The sequence below is a fragment of the Siphateles boraxobius genome, unplaced genomic scaffold (genome assembly GCF_051911475.1).
Source record: "Siphateles boraxobius isolate OS27281-9 unplaced genomic scaffold, OSU_SipBor_1 2, whole genome shotgun sequence".
NCBI classification, from domain to species: Eukaryota; Metazoa; Chordata; class Actinopteri; order Cypriniformes; family Leuciscidae; genus Siphateles; species Siphateles boraxobius.
The window spans coordinates 9,908,653-9,934,687 of record NW_027508810.1 but is presented as its reverse complement, the minus strand read 5'-3'; the positions used below and the strand labels follow the sequence as shown (position 1 = coordinate 9,934,687).

At 36.8% G+C, this 26,035-nt stretch overlaps 2 protein-coding genes across 3 annotated transcripts in view; both read left to right on the top strand.

Annotated features, from left to right (window-relative positions):
- Nucleotides 1-1,946: 1,946 nt before the first annotated feature.
- On the top strand, nucleotides 1,947-18,166 carry ankrd13d (ankyrin repeat domain 13 family, member D). Its single transcript, XM_077235795.1, has 16 exons — nucleotides 1,947-2,967; nucleotides 3,062-3,197; nucleotides 4,862-4,986; nucleotides 5,481-5,526; nucleotides 5,681-5,824; nucleotides 6,380-6,569; nucleotides 6,652-6,718; nucleotides 8,346-8,427; nucleotides 8,548-8,609; nucleotides 9,513-9,643; nucleotides 9,732-9,889; nucleotides 10,619-10,732; nucleotides 10,814-10,986; nucleotides 13,439-13,518; nucleotides 13,610-13,834; nucleotides 17,564-18,166. Exons 1-16 carry the CDS (start codon nucleotides 2,884-2,886, stop codon nucleotides 17,625-17,627), a joined length of 1,881 nt encoding a protein of 626 aa, XP_077091910.1. The 5' UTR covers nucleotides 1,947-2,883; the 3' UTR covers nucleotides 17,628-18,166.
- A 2,217-nt stretch (nucleotides 18,167-20,383) lies between these two features.
- ctbp1l (C-terminal binding protein 1-like) overlaps nucleotides 20,384-26,035 on the top strand; it is a 32,298-nt gene continuing 26,646 nt past the window's right edge. The window contains exons 1-3 of one of the 2 annotated variants that reach the window (XM_077235806.1): nucleotides 20,384-20,554; nucleotides 21,541-21,598; nucleotides 21,825-21,988. In XM_077235806.1, the coding sequence (XP_077091921.1) occupies nucleotides 21,931-21,988 (58 nt within the window). In that variant the 5' untranslated portion in view covers nucleotides 20,384-20,554; nucleotides 21,541-21,598; nucleotides 21,825-21,930. Of the gene's footprint in view, nucleotides 20,564-21,540; nucleotides 21,599-21,824; nucleotides 21,989-26,035 lie in introns of both variants that reach the window. The other variant, XM_077235807.1, reaches the window with a different exon arrangement.

The following is a 26,035-nucleotide window of genomic DNA, read 5'->3' as shown; positions in this document are numbered from 1 at the left end:
TACAGTTTGTTTTCTATTTCCTATTTCTGAGCAGCTTACTGTCTGCTACTTCTCCGATCCATTGTCACCTAGACCGATTCATTTATCCTTAGTAGTGTGGAGGTTAGCATTGCATTTCGTTTTCTTTTCACTCATCCCCTTACTTTAAATGTCCTTTTACTTGAGGAATACCTTTCTGTTCTTAATTCCTCCCCCTCCTTAATACCTGAGAGTATAGAGATATATAAATATATAAGCACCCTTGTGTAAATGTATTCCTCTCCTGTAGTAAGAGAAAAAAATCTGTAGCATTATAATTATTTTGAGAAACTTTTTCACTTTTTTTTTCTTTTTCAAGAAAATAAAAAAAAATGAAAAAAATGCAAGCTTGAGTTGATTTAAATAAGTGAAGATGGTAACTTCTGAAGTTTTGTTAAATGTTTACATTTTGTTCTTAGTTAACTAATTTAATAAATATTGTTATTGGTTTCTAGTTGACTTAAAATAATGGATATGTTAATTTTTGCAATGGCCATTAAGACCTAGCTGCCCTGTGTTAAAATGGTGTGTTGCACTCAGATTAATTTGATCCTGTCAGTCTTAGACTTTATAAATTCAGCTCAACCCAGTCTCGTGCTGATAGGTTTTTTTTTTGTTCTCAGAAGTGTTTATGAATTCAGTGCATCCTTATCTGATGCAGTCTGATCTCATGAAGTTTATAAAAACAGCTGCATGATATTCTGATTCTGTCTGGTCCTAAATTACTTCATACATTCACATACAACACGATAGCGTCTCAACTTAGATGTATAAATTCAGCACATGCTTGACTGATGTTATTTGATCTTTGATAAATATCTGTTTCTGATGCTGTCTGATCTCAGACAAGTTTATACATTCAGATCAAGATGCTGTCTGATCTCAGGTGAGTTTATAAATTCAGTGTAATGTGCTGTCTGATCTCAGATGAGTTTATAAATTCAGTGTAATGTGGTGTCTGATCTTAGATGAGTTTATAAATTCAGTTTAAGGAGCTGTCTGATCTCAGATGAGTTTATAAATTCAGTGTAATGTGGTGTCTGATCATAGATGAGTTTATAAATTCAGTTTAAGGAGCTGTCTGATCTTAGATGAGTTTATAAATTCAGTTTAAGGAGCTGTCTGATCTTAGATGAGTTTATAAATTCAGTTTAAGGAGCTGTCTGATCTTAGATGAGTTTATAAATTCAGTGTAATGTGCTGTCTGATCTTAGATGAGTTTACCAATTCAGTTTAAGGAGCTGTCTGATTTTTAGATGAGTTTATAAATTCAGTTTAAGGAGCTGTCTGATCTTAGATGAGTTTATAAATTCAGTGTAATGTGCTGTCTGATCTTAGATGAGTTTATAAATTCAGTTTAAGGAGCTGTCTGATCTCATGAGTTTATAAATTCAGTTTAAGGAGCTGTCTGATCTCAAATGAGTTTATAAATTCAGTTTAAGGGGCTGTCTGATCTCAGATGAGTTTATAAATTCAATTTAAGGAGCTGTCTGATCTCAGATGAGTTTATAAATTCAGTGTAAATTGCTGTCTGATCTTAGATGAGTTTATAAATTCAGTTTAAGGAGCTGTCTGATCTTAGATGAGTTTACAAATTCAGTTTAAGGAGCTGTCTGATCTTAGATGAGTTTACAAATTCAGTTTAAGGAGCTGTCTGATCTCAGATGAGTTTATAAATTCAGTTTAAGGGGCTGTCTGATCTCAGATTAGTTTATAAATTCAATTTAAGGAGCTGTCTGATCTCAGATGAGTTTATAAATTCAGTGTAAATTGCTGTCTGATCTTAGATGTGTTTATAAATTCAGATCAAGGTGCTGTCTAATTTTAAATGAGTATAAATTCAGTTTAAGGTGCTGTCTGATGAATTTGCCAAATCCATCTGATGTTATTTGTTTTCAAATAAATGAATCTGAGATCAGACACACCTCGAGCTAAATTTGTGGTCTGGTTAAAGAAGTGTGTACATGATCCTCCTGGCTCATCTCAGACGAGGTTATAGATTGTGGTCATGATGCAATCTGATTTCAGATAAGTTTAATACTCAGCATGTGATGTCATCTGATCTCAGGTGAGTTTATATATTCTGCACATGCTGCTGTCTGATCTCAGATGAGTCTCCATGCTGAAACAAGGCGCATGAGGAGGGTATCAGCACAGCCAAGCCTGCATCCGATGCATTTTTCACATGGACATGGGTGGAAATTAGGCCTCCGCTTGCTGTCTGCGCTGGTTTATCTGCATTTCCCCACCAGGTCATTACAGCCCGACAGGGATATAATGGAAACAAGTAATTTTCTCTATCGGTGGACAGTGAGAACATCATGTGTCAGCGAGCTCTACCAGCACTAGCATGATGATGAGGATGATGGGAAGCTATCTGCTAACTCAAGGATGCTTTACTCCAAATAAACCCCCAACTCATCAACGCTCTCGATTTGACCTCATTTAACGGAACGCAGCTTATTTTTACCGATCAATTTTTAAGCATTTTAGCCTTGAAGGGGATATTTATAAAGACTCGCAGATATTTTGACTTAGCTTCGGTAGCTAAGCAGCTGTTTGCATAACTGTCACAGGATATTTTCAGCAAACGGAGGGATTTACAGCAAAATAACACACGAATCAGTCCTTTAAAGAGTTTAAATGAGACATCTGGAGTCCTGATGGAATTAATTCACAGAGCAGATTAAACGACACATCTTATTAAATGAAATAAACGCTAGTGTTGTTAAACTGTTAACGTTAGATGCAGAGGTGGCCGCTGACCAAACATTTTCTAAAAGCGTATTCGGCGATCAAAAATAAATAAATAAAATTTAACAACGTAAATTAAAATATAGAAAACTTCAGTCCAACATCACTGAAATGGCTGAAGAGGCGTTTCCTTTACATTATCTGGTGTGGAACAATCAATATCAAGAACTGGACCGAGAGCTTCAGGAAAAGCAGGTGCATGGAGTAGTTTAAACTATTTATCATTTTAAATCATGGGCTTTCCCCTCTGTTAATATGTTTGTATTATTCTTTAATGGGTGTGTTGCAGCATGAGATGCAGCGGCTGGATGCGCGCGGGCGCACGCCGCTCGAGCTGTCAGTGTGTCTCGGGCACCTGGAGTCCACGCGCGTCCTGCTGAGACACAACGCGGATCCCACACACAGCAGCACACAGGGCTGGACAGGTACATCAACCCGGCTTCCACCAAGTACTTTAACCACTAACAGGGGGCATTCTACGATTTCAATATTAACGGGACTCAGCTCCCAATGAGGGTATGATAAAAAATAAATAAAAAATATTACACTTTGTTTGTACTAGGTAGGCATGAACAATAGGCCTACAGCAGGTTCTACACCACCTACTCCACCTACATCAAGTCAATCCCTGAATATTTAATTAATTTCTAACTAAACTAGTATTGATTAATATTGATTTAGAATATAGACTAGCTTTACTTTATAATACTGCAGTTGACTAGATTGGCAATTTATTATTTTTTAAATATATTTTTTTCGACATGTCATGTTTTAAACAGTATTATTTTAACTAAAATTTTGGAGTAAAATTAACTTTAAAGAAGATTTTACATTTATCATTTTCATTCGTGGAGACATGCAAATATGCCATGGTTTAGTGTAGGACTCCTGTTCCCTGGTGGAAAACAAACACTTAACATGAAAATGACATGAAATTACCACTATAACCAGTGGATGGCAGCAGAGGAGCACTCATAGCTAATTTGCCATTTCCACTCCCTTTTATACTTAATTTTTTTTAAAACGTATTTTGCTTTTGATTTATTATAAAATGAATATTATATCAAACCAATAACTGGTTGTAGTTGTCAAGCACATCATTGTTTGTTATGCCAAGGCTGAGTCAGAAGTTTAAATTTTGTAATATTTAATCCAAATCCAGCGGTGGTTTTATATAATAACTCCTTATTTGTCTCTCAGTTTATCCACTTCAAATGTACACTCTAATCTTTGCTCAAATAACCTGTTAAATCTCAATGTTCCTTGGGTGTGAACAGAGCTTGGAAAAAAAGATTTTAAGTATAATCCGTGTGTTCCTTGAAATAATCTACAAAATATTTTAAAGTTGTCCATGCTTCTATCATAAATTAATTTAAGGTTGTAGATTTTTTTTTAAAAAGACTGTTTTATCTCTTGCTAAATTGTTGCTGTGATTTCAGATTGTGTTGTAATGTATTGTAATATCTCAATCAGTTTTAACCTGGCTAAATAAAGGAAAATGAAATGAAAAAATAATAAAATAAACAAAAACTAACATGAGAACATTTGTTTAAAACTAACAGCTTTTAAGCATTTTTATGAACCATAAATATTAGAAACAAAATTGTAACTATTACCGGTATTATTATTATTTTAAATGTAAATGGTAGCATTGTGGAAAAGCACTTCTTCTGTGTGCTTACCTGAAGCTCAAACTGTAAAGCATGGCGCTAGCAACCGCAAGATCATGGGTTCAATTATCAATAAACTGAAAAATGCATGAACTGATAAAAATAGCCTTCAATGCAGTGTACGTTTCTTAAAATAGATTTTATTTCGGGTCTGTGCTGCCTATAATGATAAATAATGCGGGTCAAATTGACCCACAAACATCAATCGTTACTCCCTATTCGCTTCCATTAAATGGAAAAGAGCTGCCGTCTCATTCTGGAGAATATCCTTTTTTATTCCTCAGAAGAGACACAAAACGGGTATGAAATCACAATATTGGTCAATATTAGTAATTAAGTGTATCATTTTAATGGTACTTTTCCTAATTTCTCCCACAACATCTTTAGTATACCTCACGGGTGTGTTGAATTGTGTGCAGTTTTGCAGGAAGCAGTGAGCACTGGAGACCCTGAGCTGGTGCAGCTGGTGCTTCAGTACAGAGACTTCAGAAGAGCCACAGAGAGACTGGCTGGTATTCCTGAGCTTCTGAGCAAACTCAGACAGGTGATGCACATGCACACATACAGCCTGGTTCAACAAATAACAAAGTAATAACTCATAGTAGTTGTATAATTCATTCGTTAGTTAATTTTAGTAAATCCAACCTTTATTGCAAATTGTGGTTGCAGGATTGTTTATATTGTCGCAAATTGTAAAGTCTATTATCAAAGTTGGACATACGTGTATATTATATCCAAGTTTAGTCGCATACATACAGTGCAAACCACGGAAAGCAATATATACTATGTAACAAATCTCATCTGCTTGATTGCATGTATTGTTGCAAAATGTAACAGTATTATCACCCATCTGCTAAATGGGATAAGGCATTAAAATACTATAATCATCAACATGATTTTCTGTAAAGCTGCTCTGAAACAGTGTGTATTGTGAAATGCGCTATATGAAATTGACTTATAAACCGATCAGGTACAATGTTGTTTTGAATCAACATCATCTCTCAGAAAAGCATTCCAGCTTGTTGTCTTTTCCTGCAGGCACGCGATTTCTATGTGGAGATGAAATGGGAATTTACTAGCTGGGGTAAGTTGAAGAGCTAAAATCTTGGGAAAGACCCACAAAGTCGTTTGCTTTCCCTGTAGATCGCAACATTAACCGTTTCAGCACCACAGACGCGGACAGCTCCTGCGATCAATTGCTCCTGACAGTCAGTTGTCATTCTCTTTCAATTGCTCAGTTCCTCTAGTGTCGAAAGTTTGTCCAAGCGACGTGTATCGTGTATGGAAAAGCGGTTCATGTTTGCGGGTCGACACCACTTTGTTGGGCTTTGAGCACATGACCTGGCTTAAGGGGCGACGCAGCTACATCTTTAAAGGTGGAGGTGAGTCCTTAAACAGGCTGCTGTATTATCATATGTAAGTTTTGATTTTGTTCTGGGGTTTACTAGAATAGGTTGAATGTTTTAAAAAACACATTATTTTCCCATATTTTACATTGTTGCAGCACCTCTCTTCCCAGTCTGTCAGTAACACTCTGTTTAGTTTCTGTCTCTATGAAGCCTTCTGAAAAGCGCAATGTGCTCTGATTGGTCGGCTGGATCAGTGTGTTGTGATTGGTCAGCCGCTTCAAGCGTGTTTTGGAAATGTCACTCCTCTTACCATAACCACATGTTTCAACAAACTACTAACTCAACTCAACCAGGCCTCACCCCCTAAATTTTGCATGTGCCTTGGGCTGGAATTATTTAAATGAGGAATATAGTGACGAGGCGTTTCAGGGCGCATGATATAGAGAATAACTCCCTTTGGAGTGACTTTGTAACTTTGCAGACCTTTTTCATTCTCAAACAGCAACATTACACACAAAGAAAGTTGAAAATATAACAAAGCTTAATAGGTCCTCTTCATGGGTCTGAAGTGGCGTGTGTATTTTGCAGAGAGTGGGGCAATGGTGATGGAGGTGGACCACGAGAAGCAGGTGGTGTACACAGAACCACTGTCTCTGTCTCCACGCGACACTCCCTCACTGCTCGCCGCCATGATGCCCTCACAGGAGAACACGGCCCAGAGACTCACCTCTCCTATAGTGTCCACTCATCTCAACACACGCAACGTTGCCTTTGAGAGGTACAGGAGGAGTATTCCCACAGATATGAATTACTGTCTTAAGGAATTCTTACCTAATTCTCTGTTCTGTGCTGTACTGTAGAAATAAGTCTGGGATTTGGGGATGGCGCTCAGAGAAGACAGAGGTCGTAAGTGGATATGAATCAAAGGTGGGTCTAATTTTTACTTTAAGCACTTTAAGAGGCATTTAAATGTGCAGTAAACGATTTCTGAGAAACACATTTGAAATTGACACCCAAACAAACAAAGCCCCTTTATGCTCCGTCCCTCAAATAACGAACAACACGCTATGCAACATTCAGCTTGAGCAAGTATGGATGAATCAGCTGTGATTCAACAACAACGACAGCATATCATAGTTGCTATGAAACATAGGAAAAACCAATGTTACTCACGTATAAATCAGAAACAGCGCAACCTCGGCATCCGTTTTCAAGCCTTCCCGCTAAAGCCCCGTTCACACCGCCAGCGACACGCAGCGACAAAGCGGCATGATCCCATTCATTTCAATGGAGCGCTGGCGACTTCCGGCGACACGAGCGACACCGACCGTTGGCGACAGAATGTGGACGTGTCAAGCGACAAGCGACAAAAGTTGAGAAATTTCAACTTTATGCAAATGAGAAGCGATTTTCGCGAGCGACAACCAATAGGAAAGAAGCATTTTCAGTGGAGCTCACGTTCACCGTCTCGAGTGCAGGCAAGACAGAAGAGTTCGAGGATGATTACACTGTTTAATATGATTTGACTGTAACCACATATGGATATAATAAAATGATGCATGGAAAAGAAACTGTCGACAGTCTCAGTGAGTTTAATTCATACATTTATAGTTCGAGTTGTCTAATTTTATGATGCAAGTTTAGTACTGCTGCAGTTCATTTTACAGTTTCCCCTGCATTGTGTTGACTATTAGGGACAAGAAAATTTATTATTTGTCAAATACGAATGACGTTTTAGTAATTTATGACAGTATGAGTGAGTTTAATTTGTTGATTGATCGATCGTTAATCTAGTAAATTATTTAATCCACTGAACACTGCTATGGTAATATTAAAACACTCTCCCAACAGCATATACTGTTTCTTTTTAGCCTAATTCCTAGTCAAATTAAAATTGTATAGTTGTATATATCACTTGTGATGGTATTTTGTATAGATATGGCCAGACGTGCAGTCTACCAATAACATTAGAGCGACAGCACTACGAACGCCCACAAGCGACTTCACAGTACAGAGCCGAGCGACATACAGCGACAAAGTCGCTGGCGGTGTGAACGGGGCTTGAGATCTCTCCAGCGCTGGAAAGCTTTTTTAATATTAACACGGGTCCTAAAACTATTGCCTGATCATAACCCTTGATCTATCAATTATATTCCTCTGACCTTTTTTTGTAATGTCTCTCAGTCATCTCTCTTTCTACAGTCTTTTTTCAAATCTCCCTCTTGCTCAATCTCTCCTCCCTCATCATGGGTGTATACGCCCCCTACTGCTGATTGGCTACAAGTGTGTTGTTGTGCTCTGTGGATTTTTTATCCTGTTCATACAGCCAGGACTATGTACAAACACAATATTTGTGTTCAGCACACACACAGAACAGATGTAGTAAATATACAAAAATCTAGCAAGAATTGTTTGTTTAGGTGTTGATTTAAATTTTCAATGGCGTTTCTAAGAAATCGCTTACTGCACCTTTAACTCTGAGTCCTGCTGAAAACACCTGTGCTCCGGGACTAAATGGGCTCCCTAATTACTTTTAATAATGACATAATTGTAGGTTTACAGTGCCTGTAATGTGGAGTTAGTGACACGTTCTCGGACTGAACACCTTTCTGATCAGGACAAGTGTAGGAGTAAAGGTACATAAACCCATACAGACAGAAAAATGCTGCTGACAGTCAATTTAACTAATAAATATACAGTCTGAGACTTTTGTACGGTCACCTTCTACACACTCCTGGCCTCCTCTGTGCTTTCAGGGTCTAGAACTCCTCTACAGTCGTTCCTCGGTATTGCTGAGCAGCACGTCTCTAGTACTGGGGTGAGTGTGATCAGTGGTCACTTGCATATCATTTTATTTTTTATATATTGAATTATATTATATTTAATATTTAATCATTATACTTTTATATATTTATTTTTCAATATATTTAAGTCTTTTTAACTATTATTATTACTAATTTTTGTTTTAAAAATGCTCAAATATTTTTAAAAATATAAAGTAATAATATATGTAGGAATTAAATTAACAAAATAATAAAAATAAAACATAATTTATGTGTTTCGCTTGTTGACTATATGTTTGACTTGTGATGTTCTTCCTCCCCTTTTTTCTTTTTCTATTTATTTTGAATAATCCCTGTAATGCCAAAAATTATTAAAATCATTAAAAAATAACCACAAACATAATATAAAAAAACAATAAACATATAAACTACCATTAAAAATGTTGGGATTAGTGCGATAAATAAAAGTAATTAATACTTTTATTCAGCAAGGATACATAAACTACATCAAAAGTAACAACATTTATAATGTTACAAAAGATTTCTATTTCAAACAGATGCTGTTCTTTAAAAACTTCCTATTCATCAAAGAATCTTGGAATGTATCACAACTGTGCAGCACAACTGTTTTCAGCATTGATAATAATAAGAAATGTTTCTTTAGCAGCAAATCATCATATTAGAATGATTTCTGAAGGATCATGTGACACTAAAGACTGGCGTAATGCTGAAAATTCACCTTTGATCACAGGAAAAAAATACATTTCAAAATATAATACAATAGAAAAGGATTATTTTAAATTGTAATATTTCGTACTATTACTGTTTTTACTGTATTTTTCATCAAATAAATGCAGGTGAGCATAAGAGACTTTTTGTAAAATTTGTAGCAGCCCCAAACTTGTGAACACTGATTCATTTGTATATTGTGTTTGTAGAGTCAGGTTTCTCAGTGCGCCAGTCCCCATAACCCAACAGCTATCACAGCAGAGGAGTACTTCGATGCCGAGTTTAATCTGAACGGCAGAGATATTGGGCGGCCCATTGAGCTTACCAGCAAAGTGCAGAGGTAACTCCAAAGTGCCATGATTGAACAGTGTTTGTACGTGAATTATGAATATGTGGTTTGTGTCTATACCTCTGTCTTTCTCTCTCAGGTTTAAAGCCACTCTGTGGTTGAGTGAAGCTCACCCTCTCTCGCTGGCTGAGCAGGTGACGCCCATCATTGACCTCATGGCCATATCTAACGCCCACTTTGCCAAGCTGCGTGACTTCATCACCCTACGCCTACCACCTGGCTTTCCTGTAAAGATAGGTGAGAAGAAGAGACACGTCCAGTTGATTTACCATTTTATAATGTTAAATTCAACATGATCTCTTAATACACGTTCTTTGTCTTATTGTTATTAACTTTTCATCTGTGCACATTCAATTTTTCTTTGATATCTTATTTAAAATATTTTTACTCAGAAACACACCAGAAATTGTTGCCAATGCAAATTTAAAGTGCCCTATTATGGCGTGTGTAATAGCTGTTTGTGAAAGTAAAAGTTCTGAAAGTTTCAAAGATCAAAGTGCAGATAAATGGAGTTATTGTCTCTTAAAAGAAAGAAGCGATTTTCAACTGCTTGAAACCAGTTGCCAGTAATTCCAGTCTTACTTACTTTTCTAATTATTTATTTGTATAATACCAACAAACGATCTTCATTGGCTGACCGCAAACAAAGTTTGCTTTGACCCTCAAACACTGTAGTTGTGTAGACCAATCATAACCGACTGGGGCATCTGACCAATCAGAGCTGATTAGACCAATAATAACAGACTGAAAGAAAGGGGTTTACAGAGACTGAATGCTTTATCGAACCGTTTCAGACACTGTGAGATGTGATGCTACACTGTATATTATGAGAAAATGAAAGTGTTTTTTGACCTTGGATGCATGTATTGTAAACCTATTGTAGGAGACCTCCAAAACAAGATTAGGAACCTGTAAAATATCATAAATGGGCACTTAAATTGACTTTAATCATGTCCTTACTCTTAGAAATTCCTCTCTTCCACGTGTTGAATGCTCGAGTGACATTCAGCAATCTTTGTGGCTGTGATGAGCCGGTCAGTTCTGTGACTGTACAATCTCCACAAGTAGCCACAGAGGCTGGTATGCATCTCTTCAGTTCAGGTCAAAAGTTCCTCTGGCTGTAACTGTGCTGGTTATTCACCCTCACATCACTGCTTTCAGGTCAGACTCCTCCTCCTCTGCAGTGTGAAGTAGACCCGTCTGTGTTTGAGCCTCCCCCAGAATACACCACACTTGGACCAGGCCGCAGTGAACCAATGAGAGACGAGGATGATAATTTACTCCAGTTCGCAATACAGCAGAGCCTGCTGGACGCGGGAACAGAGAGTGACCAGGTATTGGCATCCATCCATGGACCAGCATCCAGACTGTCTGATGTATATTGCAGTTTCTTGATCTGCCAAGCTCTGTTCTGATTGGCTGGCTGCACTCAGCTTCTCAGAGTCGGTGCACTTTTTTATCAGTCTGCCTGGAAACAAAATTGTTGTTATTTTATTTCTGATTTTGAGAGAGAATGAATAACTGGATTCGATTTTTTTTTTACTTGCATCAAATCTTTCAATTACTGTAGATTTCCAAAATACCCACAAATAGAACTGTATTTTCCACTTTATGTCTGTGAAATAATCAATACATGTTATTTTTGGGGCGAAAATAAAGTCGGATTTAGGTTAATTACTCATAAACCTATACTGCTCTGCAATTATTACATTATTGTAATATATACAGCAAATTACAGAATCCAGACATAAGCTCTATTCCCAAACCTTGTGATCTTAGACAGTAATTTAAGGCATTGCAGGCTCCTGTCCTGAAACAAAGACTTTGCCAAACAGCTTTATGCAATTTTTCTGCTAATATATTTTATGGCCCAAATATAATTATATATTTATTTCTTAGCTTTGTTTTTTTTGTTGCACTATACAATATAAACTATACATGGGAAGTTCGGGAACTATACACTATACATGGGAAGTTCATTTAACATCCAAGTGAAAATGTAGTACTTCATTTCATTCTATTTTCACAGGTGTGAGATTTTTTTAATTTTTTTAAATGTCCCTATAACCTTATCTAGCTATGTTTTCTGTTACTTTCATGCAAAACATGCCATGATTAGTAACTATAGATATCTGAGGCCCTATTCACTAAGGCTAAAAGTAGCTCCTAACTGGCGAATTTAGGAGCAACTCCTAAAAATAATGGGCGTCACTCCTAACTAAGAGTAATTCACGAAGCATTTTAGGCCTAAAAGTAGCACCTAAGTCTGGGACAGCTTAAAAGAAGTCGAGAGGACTCCTAACTCACTAAGACCTATTCACAAAGGATTGTAGTGCATACCACCGCCTCTCGCAGTCGTCTGGGTTCCGCGACACAAGCGGGAATGCTGCATTGATCTGCAAACAAATCCTTTCCCATGTCTCACGCTTAGTTTTGCTTGATATCCCAGTTTCGAATTTCCCTTTTATTTTTATTTTATTTTTTTAACACCAAGCAGCAGTAACTGATCCTGCGTCCAGTTGGACTTTCTCTTCAGTTTTGGCGAGTTCATAATCCACCGTCATTCAACTATTACATTACTTCAATAGGAGCGACAATTCCTTGCTTAAAGTAGTCTATTTAGGCTATGGAAGCTTGTTTCCGCCACAGAATGAAAAATAAAAAAGGTAATTGCGACTTTTTATCTCACAATTGCGACTTTATTTCTCACAATTCTGACTTCATATCTCGCAATTGTGAGATAAAAAGTTGCAATTATTTTATTTTTTTTATTCAGAGGCGGAAACAAGCTTCCATACTAATAGGATGTCAATTAACCAAGCAAGTGTTAATGGTGTCGTTTTTCATTATTAGGCAAGTGGCGGTTTCATTAGGGTATTAGGCTACCTTAATTTAATTTAATTGAATTCACCACTTTTCTCTCTCTCTCTGCCTTTTTAGAATTACACTTCACTGGGCCTGCACAAACATGGGCCTGCACAAACATGTCATTATATATGCATTTCGATGACATTACTATTGTTATTTTGTGTAGGACATATTTAGATGTTGTAATTCCATGATTTTTTGCGTCTGTGTTATGTTCCACATGATGGCCCTGTCATCTAACAACCAATCACCGTGATCATTGCGAGGAAACTCGTGCATGAGAATTGACGAATCATCCATAGCAACGAATCATCCATAGCAACGAGGACTCACTCTTAGTTTAGGAGTTGTCATTTTTCCTTACTAAGAGTAGGTCTGAAAGGCGTTGTGAATAACTTTTAAGAGAAAACTCCTAGCTAAAATATTTTAGTGTGATTTAGGAGTACTCCTAGTGGTAAAATAAAAATCTTTGTGAATATGGCCCCTGGACAGTAACTTTTTTTTTTTTTTTTTTTCAAAATAAGCTGTTACCATGAACCAGCCACCATAACAAATTATATAATTATCTCCTGATTTATTTATTTAACCACCATCTGATTTTTTGTGCTGTAACCAAGAATGCACAGATGCAACCTGTTCGGGACATTGTTTGTCGTTATTAATTTAATTGAACCATTCATGTGCACGACGAACATGTTTGCAATGCTCGATGCTGCAAAAATCATGTTGATGCAACAGAAAAAGATCTAAGTAGATGCTGAAATCAACACTTTTCATGATTAAGTAGTTCTAGAAGCCAGAATATTAATCATGATTAGTCAATGCTAAACAATTAGCAGACAGCAGCTTTTCATTATTCCCTCCACTGCTTTCCACCCACTCCCTCATTTCTCTTTCTTTTCCTGTGCGTTTCTGAAGGTGACCATATGGGAGGCTCTCACTAACACTCGACCATCTTCTCAGCCTCCGCTTTATGAGGAGGACTCTCAGCTTGAGAGGTGTGTGGATCAACAACAGTGTGTAGATTGAGTGTGAGGATGTGCATATCAGTTGTTCATCTGCTTTGAAATGTGACCGTGTCTCTGATAGAGCGATTCAGGAATCTCTGTCTTTGTCACTGGTTGGAGGGGAGAGTGGAGAGTCAGATCCTGGCCTGCCGTTATCCCCATCTGATCCCTCCCTCAACTCACCCCCGTGTTACAGCTCACTGGCCGAGCCTCGAGCGGCGGGAGCATTTGCCGTGGCCACCAGTTTTGATGAACAGCTACGCATCGCAATGGAGCTTTCATGCAGAGAACAAGAGGAGTTAGACAGGTACGAATGATGGAGGAGAAATGATAGAATCCATAGACCTAAGCTCTGTTCCCAAACCTATTGAGGGTTTCAAGTAGAGGTCGCCCGATTGATCGTTTTGCCGATTAATCTGAACCGATAACCGATTGTTCCAGCATTGTTCCATCCATACCGATACTCTTTCCGTGTTGCGTCAGTTACTGGAGCGGCTGAGAAGGGTGCGTTTTCATTATACAGTACGAGAACGCCATCTAGAGGCGAAATAAAAAACTACCACTGACACCTTGTGGAGTTTGTTTTGACACGTGAAACTGCGCGCTGCACAGAGCGGGACACTTAAAAACAGACAATGACACTGTATGTTATACAGTACACTACGGTACGTGTTTTCATATCATTTTAACGTAATGCATTTGTTGATTAGATGCTGCATTAGTTGAGAACAGTAGTATGTTTGCCGTTGAGGCTGAGAGGACTAACGGTACCTCAAACGGTTAAGTCAAGTCACCTTCATTTATATAGCGCTTTTAACAATATAGATTGTTTCAAAGCAGATTTACAGTGATAATAGGAAATTGCAGTAACAGAGATTGTTTTGGCTTTACAGCAGCTCTAGAATAAAGTTACTGTCTATAGCTAAAGTAAGTTTTGATTGATTCACTTCCGTCGCAACGATCATTAGTTATTAACTTAGGGGCCGCTAACACGACACTGTTCTAACAGAAAACATCCTGCTCATCCGCACAAAACAGTGCCTGGTGTCTCGAGAACGCAAACCCTGAAATAGATTTCAAGGTTGCGAGCCTTGAAAAATGTAGAAAAAAAGTTATCCCTGCGCAAACCTCAAAAACGCAAACCTGCGAAAACGTAGATGGCATGCGCGTCACGTGTTTAGACTATAGTAGGGATGGGCGTTTTTCAAAAATATTGTATTCAAATATTCGGGTTCATAAAAATCGAGAATTTGAATAATAGTTTATTTAAATGTCGTTTAGAGAGAGAGACGTTGTTTTTTAAGTTTAAGTTATTTTAATTTTTTGTCATCATTTCTGAACAAGCTTACATTAGGCAATATACATAAGCTTACTATATATCTTAATGTTTTCTTTTAGTTGAAAACATTTAACAATATGTGTAAACAAAAATTATAAAGAAACAAACCTTTTATGCTCAAGTAGCGTGAACGGAAAAAACGCTAATAAAGCAGATTGCGCAGTTATCGTACAGAACGTACATGTACTCGAGTCAGCATTATCGTGTTTATATTGTTTCACGTTCATGTTGAGAATAACAATAATGTCCACATGCTCGAGTGAGAAAATGTGCTGCGCTGACAGACGTTGCAGAGACACTTTGTGCAAATTGAAGTTACTAACAGCACTTTGCGTACTCTGTTCTTAAAGCTGTCTTCCTGAACGAAACTTAAAGGAAGCATATGTCTCAAAATCATTTTGGCACCAGTAAGAAGATATCATTTTGGATCACGATACCCTCGGGGTACAGCGGCGCTTACCTGCAGTCGTTAATGCAGTAATGGAAAGCTGCTTCCTCAGTCGAGTGGTGTTTGGATTTCAAGTGTTTTTCTCATTGTGGCGGTGACATTATGATAACTCAGTTTCATTAATAATTGATTAAAAGTAATTCCATTTTGTAATATAATTTTCATCCAAGTAATTCCAAACTTCACGAGGCACACAATCACATTATGTGATCAAATACACTACACTTGTTAAACACGCTCCATAGCGCCACCCAGTGCATTTGATTATAAGTGTGAAAAAAAATACAATAGTCTTTTATTTTTCGAATAATAATTACAGATCGAATATTCGAAAATTCGAATATTCGTGCACATCCCTAGTAGGTATGCAGGTTTGAATATATATGTGCGCAGACCAACAAACCAACCCTCAACAAACTACTTGTCTGGCCTTAAAAATGTATAATAATTTATGGCTTCCGCGTATCCATGTGAACCGGGATTATCCCGACAGCGTTTTATCTGTACAGAGGGAAGGAACAATGTGACAAAAACACACGCAAGTCCAACCCAAATGTTTACAGTCACGATTGTTACCATCCATTTGCATTAGTTTATATCCAGCTGGTCGCTTTAATGCATTTGACAGAAACATATAAAACAAAATCAGAAACACATTTGATTTCAGTTAGGGTTTTTTTTAACATCACTGTAATACAGTGTATTCTAAAATAAAAGCAAATAAAGTGTGAGTATACATACAGTTTAGGCTACATATGTGTTTAATTTCAATGGCCTTTGTGTGTAGATATTTAAAGATGGCCATCTTTAAGCATGACTATTTGGATTTATATGAAATAGTAACACTTTATGAGTCTGTTTGCAACATGAACTAAGGTTAATAAAAGTATTGTTCATTGTTTATTTCAACATTTAATAATTCATTTTTACATTTTAAAGTTGTCTCTTAACATTAGTTAATGCACTATGAACTAACATGAATGATCAAGGTATAATTGATATATTAATATTTAAAAAGTACAGTTCATTTTCATGGTTAAGTACTGTTCAATTTTTGCAATGAAGTTCAGCACCATTTTATGTGTTATGTTTGTTTTCCTTCAGTATCCATTTTAAAAACTTATCGGTTGATTAATTTGTTATCGGCCAGCGTAGGGCAACCTACTTAAAGTTATCGGTAAAACACACTATCGGTTAACCTATAGTTTCAAGGCATCATAGACTCCTGATACAAAGCCTAGTTTTTAAATAATGTTTTGTTGCGCTATATTCAACATGACAAGAACATTTACTTCACATTTTTGTCCCTATAACATTAGAATTATCTGGCTATTCTTTTTACTTAGGGCTACTTTCTTTCTTTTTTCACTTGTAGCATTATTTATATACAATATGTCAGTTTCTAAGAATCTATATTAGTCACAAAAACGCAAACCCCTACTGTTTTTTTTTTTTTATTATTTTCATTGTGGCAACAATGATGTACTAAAAACCTTAACGGTTTTCCTTGGCAATTTTGAAAAGTTTTGTGTACAGACGACAACGTTGTCAAAATGATCCCCGTTCACATCGACACACGAAAACGCGGGATTTTTTTTCCCAAACCACTTCAGCGGAAATCCCGCCCTGCAGCCGATTCTAAAGTTTTCATTGGTCATGTCAATCACTGTACTGATTGCCTACACCAAACACTGATCCCTAAACCTACCCGTCACTGTAACCTAAACCAATGAAATCGGCTGCAGGGCGGGATTTCCGCTGAAGTGGTTTGGGAAAAAAAATCACGCCACGAAAACAATTAAAAAGACTGTATTATTCATGCCAGGCCAGTAGTTGGCGATGTGACTTTGCAAAGAAACTACGCGCTTATAGACTAAACACATAATACACATACGCATGTTGTCACCTATTTCACAAATTCAAGTTTCTGTAGTTTGAACCGAGACGATAACGGTAATGTTTTCAAAAACTACCACTTAGAAACCCGTTTTTTTTTTAAAGTTTGTTTTCAAGCCCCCAAAACGCTTGTGTAAATGAAAGGCCAAAACGCATAAAAGCTTTTCTGGTTTTAGTTGAAAACAGTGTTGTGTAAACGGCCCCCTAATGCGAGCGATTTTCCACTTACCACATCATCTCATGGGTTCAATAGAGAATAAACGTGACTATTCAAATTAATATAAAACGTGGAACAGTTTATGTTTCTGCTCACTTGTATCAGCCAATTACATTCCTCTTTTTGTTCCCGAAAGGAAGTGGAGGGAAGAGGAGGATGAGCTGGAGAGGATACTACAGCTGTCTCTCACAGAGAAGTAACTGTAGAAATGCTGTGGGTTTAAAGGAATAATTTATTGGTTGTGTTTTTTTCTGGAATGTTAAATTATTATTCTTATAGATTCATCACTATTTCTTTTCCAAAATAATAAAGATGGGATAGCACGAGGAATTGGAGAGAGAGAGAGAGAGAGAGAGAGTGTGTGTGTGTGTGTGTGTGTGTGTGTGTGTGTGTGTGTGTGTGTGTGTGTGTGTGTGTGTGTGTGTGTGTGTGTGTGTGTGTGTGTGTGTGTGTGTGTGTGTCAAGACTGAAACGATTCATAAGAGATGATAAAACATGGCATGAAAATGTGATTGATTTCCTCTCAGTTCCACTGTCTTTTGAGTGATACCAGGTCAACTCCATTGTATAATGATACAGATGAAAATGTGAATATAAATTATGAATATTGATGACTATGATAAAGCATAGAAGTAAAGTACTGCAAATACTATTGCGTACATTAATGAGTTTACGTATGGTGGATGATAATAACATGAAAGTATAAGTATTAAATGTTCCTCAAACACTTTCACAACAATGACTTCTGTTATGATGTTTTTGTGTGCATGGGGAAGAGACCATCTTAGTCTAAGATGTATCGACAAAGAAATTTACTGAAGCACTTAAAATATATTAGTATCAAGGATGTAAAGGGTGTTGGGCTAGCCTAAGGCTTCAGAAAAGCTGCTGTCCACACAGATCTGCATCTGTTCTGCACAGCAAGTGTGATCTAGAAGCGCCAGAGTTCCAGTGTTTCTATTATTAATCTTATTCTGCTGTTGGTTTGTTATGTAAGAAAACTGAATCATCAATTATATCTGCAGGTAGTTCTACTCTTGTGGTTCTCAATCAGGTTCAGCAAACTTTCAAGAAGGTTATTTTAACTTAATTATAATGCTAAAAAAGTTATTATCCATCTATCTTGCAAAAACAAGATATAGATTTAAATAGGCACATGCTTAAGAGTCTATGATTGGATCATTACTGCAGTGGTTATTATGTTTCTATAATGTTTTATGTTTGACGAGTCAACTCTAACTGATCGAGTGTGTAGTTTCTTATTTCTTAAACAACCACGTAGGAAGACACATCATGGCCATATTCCAGGATGACAATGTCAAGATTCATCAGGCTCAAATTGTGAAAGAATGGTTGATCTGGACCAAACATTGATGAACCTCTTGTTGGAAATAAATGTTGTGATGTTATTTCCATCAAGAGGTGCCTCAAATTGTGGTCAAGATCTTGGCCATGATGTTTCTTCCTACATGGTTGTTTAAGAAATGAAATTCCTACTTATCCATCCAATCTTGAATCCTCTGGAATCAGCGTTGTCAAAATTAAAGCAGAAAATGGGGGCCTTTGAGTCAAAAAGGTAGAGAACCAATAGTCTAGTTAGTCAACTTAGGAGTAGAAATATTCAGGGTTTAAGTGGTATGCTAGTTCTTTTACAAGTAAAAATTAATTTGGGTAATTATTTTCTGTAAAGGTTCAGTTTATTATCTTACTGTGTGGCAAGAATTCTCTGAGAAATTCCTTCTGTCTCAATGAAGGACATCCCATTGTACTCAACATAAGCCTCTAGATGTTGTGTTAGAATCAAATCATATAACTGAGCTTGGGAACTATACGATTGTTGATTGTCCATAATTATGTAATTTTTCAACATTTTGTTATAGTATTTCCTGCTTTTGAATTCAATATCTCTAGCTTAGTCATTGATACAGCTTACCTTAAACATCTTATAAAACATTTGACCCCACAGCTACCATTGTGGGGAAATGCTTTGTTTAATAATTAACGGCTAAATTAATGTGCATGGTTTTACACAATTTACAAGCATAAATGGTATATGAACTGCTTAAACTAGTTTACAGCCAGCTGTATATGAGTGCACTGCCCTTTCTTTAATAATAAATGATCATGCGAAAAATAATGCAAATTTAGGGGGCGAGACAGTTTACCTACTGACACATCTTACCCTTCTGTCCCCCATTTACCCATTTAGGGGGGGGGGGGGGGATCTGAATTTTGAGAAGTCTCAAATACCTTTCTTATTTTTTATTCAATTCAATTTAATTTTGAGTTATAAACTCAAGAGATAAGGGTTCACAATTAAAATTCTGAGTTTTAGAATTCTGAGTTTACATATCACAATTCCAATTAAAAAAATAATTTACATCTTGCAGTTTTGACTCTCACAATTCTGAGTTTATATCTCGCAATTCGTTGTTTTTTTTTAAAGAATTCTGAGTTTACATTTTGAGCTTTGACTTTTTTATCGGAATTACTAGTTTATATCTCACAATTCTGACTTTACGACTTTTTTTAAGGATTCTAAGTTTATATCTTGCAGTTTTGACGACTTTTTGAATTCTGAGTTTTACATCTCGCAGTTTTTTCCTCAGAATTCCAAGTTATAAGTCTTACAATTGTGAACTTTTTCCTCAGAATTCCAAGTAGCAAATTCACAATTGTGAGTTTACATCTCGGAATTCTGACTTTTTCCTCAGAATTGCGAGTTTACTTGCAGTTTTGACATCTTTCTCAGAATTCTGAATTTATATCTTGCAATTCTGAATTTTTTTGTTAATTTTCAAGAAAAAAAAGTCAGAATTGTGGGATATAAACTTTTGTTTTCCGTGGCTGACAGAAACTAACTTCTGTAGGGCCTACCTTATAAATTGATGTAGGAAGAAAAGAAGTGCATGATCCCGCAATATGACAGACTGACCTGTAGAAGGCGCTCTACTGTACATCGCTCATGTCTCTGCTCTGAATACTCGCTCTTTCCACAGCACGTTGTCTGTGCGGCCTCGACTTCCTTTTCGGTGCAGATTTCATGGCGAGTGATAGCGGGGAATAGTTGATTCACCTACCGTGACCATACTGACCCGTACATCAATCTCCAGAGACGCTTTTTCGGGTGAGTGGGGTGCGTTACCCTGCTTCTGGACTATCTTTGACACATTACCCCCATCAGACTCTCGATTGTGTGTGGCGTGAGACTCCAGAGTGTTATTATGACTGTATCTCTCACACTCTGTGTGTGTGTTTAATGTTTGGTAGCTCAGTTAGCAACTACTCTAAGCGCCTTTCTCAGTGTGTACATTCACAGTCAGAGAAACAACGCTTTCTGAGATGAATATAGTTATAAGAGCGATTAAAAACCACAAATAAGCTCGTATGTTTTCCTTTGCGTGTTTTGTCTAACGTTACTGGATTTGGAGGTTAATTGTGTAGTCATTTGCATTGTGTCTTGCTGCATGTGCTAATTAGCTAGCTCAGCGCTAATTTGAGAACTTGAAGCGGGCGAGGGACGCGACAGAACTTCAACGATCCCGGTAAAATCAACGAAACCGCAAGTTTTTCCCCGTTAAACGCGATTGTTTGAGACCGCAGCCGTTGGTCTCGCGCTCCCTGACTGTCCGCGCGCAGTTCTGCAGTCTCGCGGCGACACGACGCTTGTCAGGATTTATGGATATTTAACTCAATTTATGTGCTCTTCTGTAGTTTTTCCCTGTCCTGAACTACTCTACGCAGTCACAGGTTTGTTCATTGAGCTTCATGAGAATGAAATAACTAAGCGAAATGAGACCGAAGTTAATAATCATGAAGTTATAAAATGAGCGCTTTAACTTTATAAACAACGTGACATGCTAAATAATTTTGTTTCTGAAAACGCGCTCATTCGTTCGTTTTACAGTTATTTAGTTTAAGTATCAAATGGTTCCCTGAAATAGTTTAGAAAGGTAGCCTGTTTGAGGTACTACAACATTAACTTAATGCTAGTGGAGATAATATGGGCCTTTATCCTCTTTCAAACGCCTCAGATAATATAGGGGAAAAGTGCAGTTTTCTACGCTCGGTCCTTGTTCATAACTAATGCTTGTTTGATGTTTTCCCCTTCAGCTGCCGTTATAAAGACAGTGACGTCATCAGGGTAGTTGATTGGCTTTGACATCATCAGGTGGGTAGTTTCATTTGACATTTTCCCCGCACAATTTTTAAGAATCAAGTCATTAATGTGGTTGAAGACGCCTCACTGTGAAACATTTCCAGAATGAATAGTCAAGGTGTTTTACACCAGATAAAATGCATGACATGTTTATCTTTGCATTTTTTCTCCATGGTGCGATTTAGGGAGTCAAAGTGCTTTTGGTCTGTGTCTTAACCTGTGAAATTGATCTTCACAGCTATTTTTAGGATTTGGGTGGTTTCTGGACTGAACGCTGTGCTGTGCCCTCTCTCTCCCTCATCGTGTTGTGGCCGTAGCTGGTCTTACAGAAGAACTGCCAGTCGATGGCTCTGATGGACAAACACAAAGTGAAGCGGCAGAGACTGGACCGCATCTGTGAAGGTGAGAAGATGAAACCATACTAGATGGACAATATATATCCTATTGACTTACAACACCCCAGATCTATTAAATTCAACATAAATTGACGTTTCCACCCACTTAACGTCCATAATGTGACATGTGAAATGGGATATTCAAGGACAACGTTTAGGGTGGGACTGGAATTGATTGGGTTATGAGAAGCGGTCCACAGACACCCGTTGGTTAAATTAAGTCAAGTTATTAGGTTTTGATGAAATTTTTTTTTATCTCTTTGGTATTTTGTGCAGTGCACAGATGAATTGTTCACAATAAGACCATGGAAATTGGTACATTTTGATTTCATGTTGACTTTAAGTGAATCTTTGCATCCGACTCCAGATACACAGGCCTGAAAAGCATTGCATTTCATGTCTTGAGCTGAACTTCAAAAAGTGATTTCATGTTTTACCTTGTAATTAAATTTAGATTTGATGCTGTGGTTAGTCAGATTTGCATTTGCTTTAATAATTGGACTGTTATGTATTGACCTAAATGTATTATCCAAATCTTTATAGAGAAGTTAGTTATGTATTATTTGTATGTGTCTGTAAACATTGAGTGAATCATCTGGCACTGGCAGAGTGTCAGTGTACTATGTGAAATAACAAACATTGAGAAATGGATGGGCTATATGGTTGTTTCGTTAATGTTTGTGTGGCCGGTGATGTAGTTGTTAGACAGTTTGAGCTCTGTTCTCTTATCTTTTCTCCTTCCTGTTTGTGCAGGGCGGCACGGGCAGCACAGACACTCAAACTACTGTTATTAAAAACAGTGCCCTGTGTGTTCTTTATTATATAGTACATTACTACTAAATGAATGAAACTCCTGTCCATTTTCTGCCATTTTCATAAAATCCAGGGAAAGCTAATTCTCTTTAGATTTGGTGAACGTAGTCTGATCTCTTAAAGTCCCATGAAATCAAAATTATTATTTTTGGCTAAGCTTTTAGTATGAATATGTTAGCCTTACTGTTATCTATCAAAATAATGAGAACAATTCGCATTTAGAACTAAGAAGATAAAAGCATTTAAAACTTAGTCTCTCACTTCCGCCAATACGGATCAATGATTTTGATGACATCACTCTGCACTTCAGCTTCTCATCAGATTTTCTGTCCAATCAAATGCTCTCTAGAACCTGAAGCCCCGCCCCTACATTATAAATAGATGCTGACCATGCGGCTAAAATCGGCCACTTGTTCACACATTTTTTTTTTTTTTATAGAGAATGGCACAAAATGCTCTATATAGGGGATACAGAACGATTCAGACAGTGTAAATATGCTTTCCCAGGTGAAAAAGATGCAATATTTAATTTATTAAAAATTTACTTGTCTGTTTTTAGTACAAAACAAATATACTATAATGCACTTTTAATACATTTAATAGTACGTCTTTTTCACCTTGGGGCGAATTAAGTTTGGCTTTGCGTTAGTGTGACACAGACAGTCTGCTCCGGTCCAGAGACACGAGAGCACAGAGCGGGTCATATGTACGAGTCGGTACAGACCATAAAACACATCGGACCCATTTGAATTTTCATGATTAGGTGGCCAATACACTTAGATTAATTGGATAAAAAGCCTAATTTAGTTGTTTTATTTGACAAAACACACTATTCCACATCCTGCCCAATGCTGTTCTTCAAACAAACCTGCCAACTGAATGATATGAAAACATATATACAGTATATATTTCTATGATTTATGTAAAAGAGCTATAAAGAAAAAAAGGACAGTTTAAATCCCTACATAAAAAATTAAGATAATATAAAAACACAAACTCCGTGTTAACAGATAAGAGGAATGGATTTTCATTATCGATTAGTTGCATCACTACCGCCCTGTCTTCCTGTTTCTTTTGAAATTAACGCTCATCCTTCCTTCGCAGGTCAATTTGACCCCCATATGAATGTGAAGAATGTTAAAACTTTACCAAAAAATTATTTTATAATGTCTACATGTGTATCTGAGTGCATACTGAATGAACTGACTTTAGGACCCAGCGGAACAGTTCATTTGCTCCATATATAGAGCTATAAGGCCATCTAGGGGCTAGAGTCATGAAGGATCATGTTATATTATTTTTTTTCCACAAGAGGTCGGCAAAGACACCCAATGTAAGATATTTTGAGCTGAATTAAAAGGTTTCTGCATGAAATTGTTATTTTGAATTTAAGTTAAGAGAATGTGAGTAATGTGCTTAAATTACTTTTTCTTTATTGATCAAATCTAGTAATTTAAAGGTAAATAAAATAATAAATCTCCCCAAAAAATTTAATGAATATTATCAAAATAAAATAAGCTTTCTGGAAAAAAAAGAAGTATAATTTATGGGCTTTGGGCAATTTCGACCGCAAGTGTGTTACAGAACGCAAGGGCCGCGCAGACAATAAACGATTGAATCGGTGTGCTTTATATTGCAGTCCTTTTTTTTTTTTTTGGCTCAACATCAAAGACTCTGATGCCTCACAAAATGTAGACGATGTTGATATTAGACCTGTTTGCTAAAATTTGAATAGATCCTAATTTATGTACCTGGTGTTTAATGGGTTTTAGTTGTGTGCTCGGATCAGTGAAATGTGTAGCATCTATTTGACATTCAATCAAGATTAGTATGACTATTTAGAGGAACTCTGTATGTAATTCTGCATCAATATGCAAGACAAGTCGGGAACCCTCTTGCTACACTGCATGTCGTAATTTTTTGGGTCTGTATTTGCATGCCCTGTTATTTGAATCTTTATATAAATGTCATGAAGGTTACCTGTTAAATAGCTGAAATATGGGAAAATCTTTTTGCAGGCCGTATGATTTTTAGTCGGCATGAAATAAAATTTTCACTCTATTTTCTAAATGCATGTTAAGGTTCATAAACGATTCATCCAAGCATATGTTTTTAATCACAATGTCATAAATGGATCTTCCAGTGTAAACGACAGACTTTTCTCTGGTGGCGTATGAGAAACTGCTCCAATAATTTAGTCAGTTAAACTCGCCCCTGCAAGCTCACGTTCATCTGTGAATAACCGATGCATTGATAGAACAAAGTACAAGGCCTACTTCTTTCTCTTTCTTTTTTTGATAATCTTTTACTCGGATGTACAACAGAATAGGGAAGAAAATGTATTCTGCTGCTTCCATTACATTGCAAATGTTGGTAGATGGATGACACTTTATGAATTAGCTTGGTAAGATTTTTAAATGCTCTCCGTTTTTAATGTGGTAACAATTTCTTAAAGCAAAAAGGCCTTTAGCTGTGCTGTTTAAATATGAGAAAAGTCAACCATTTATTAATATTGGTTTCTTAAAGGGATAGTTCACCAAAAATTATAATTCTGTCATTTACCTACCCTCATGTTGTTCCAAACCTGTATGAGTTATTCTTCTGATGAAAAAATGTATTTTAAAGAGTGTCAGTATCCAGCCATTTGATGACACCCATTTTATTTTTTCCCCTAATACTATGGAAAGTCAGTGGGTGTCGTCTACAGTTTCATTGCCAACGTTCTTTAAAATGTAATCTTTTGGGTGAACCATCTCTTTTAACATTTTTGTTAACAATGTTTTAGTAATTTTAAAGAATCCCACATTGACCGAAGGTTGTTCCAGAACAAAATAAAAAATGAAACTAGTTCTGAATAAATAAAATGGTTCTCAATTTCCAATCTTGGTTCACATTGTGCCCTTTGCAATGACAATAGTAAGCCTATATCACAGCCTCTTGTATTGTATTGCTTAATTGTGACATTTTAAATGCGGATTCAAATACGGAGCGTGTCTTATGCCATTATTCAATTTACAAGATTGTAGCTGGCAGCTTTCATCAGCAGTTGCCTTGGGTCAAACCTTATTATTTAGCAAAGCAAGTTGTTTTGCTTGCAGATAACATTCTATGAGAAAACTGCTGTCATCAGATTTTATTTAAAAAAAAAAACTCTATGCTGGTAATTTTCCTGATGTTTAAGCCCAGTTTTATGGCCACAGCTTCAGATGGGAGTGATATTTATCCAAGTGACAGCAGAAGA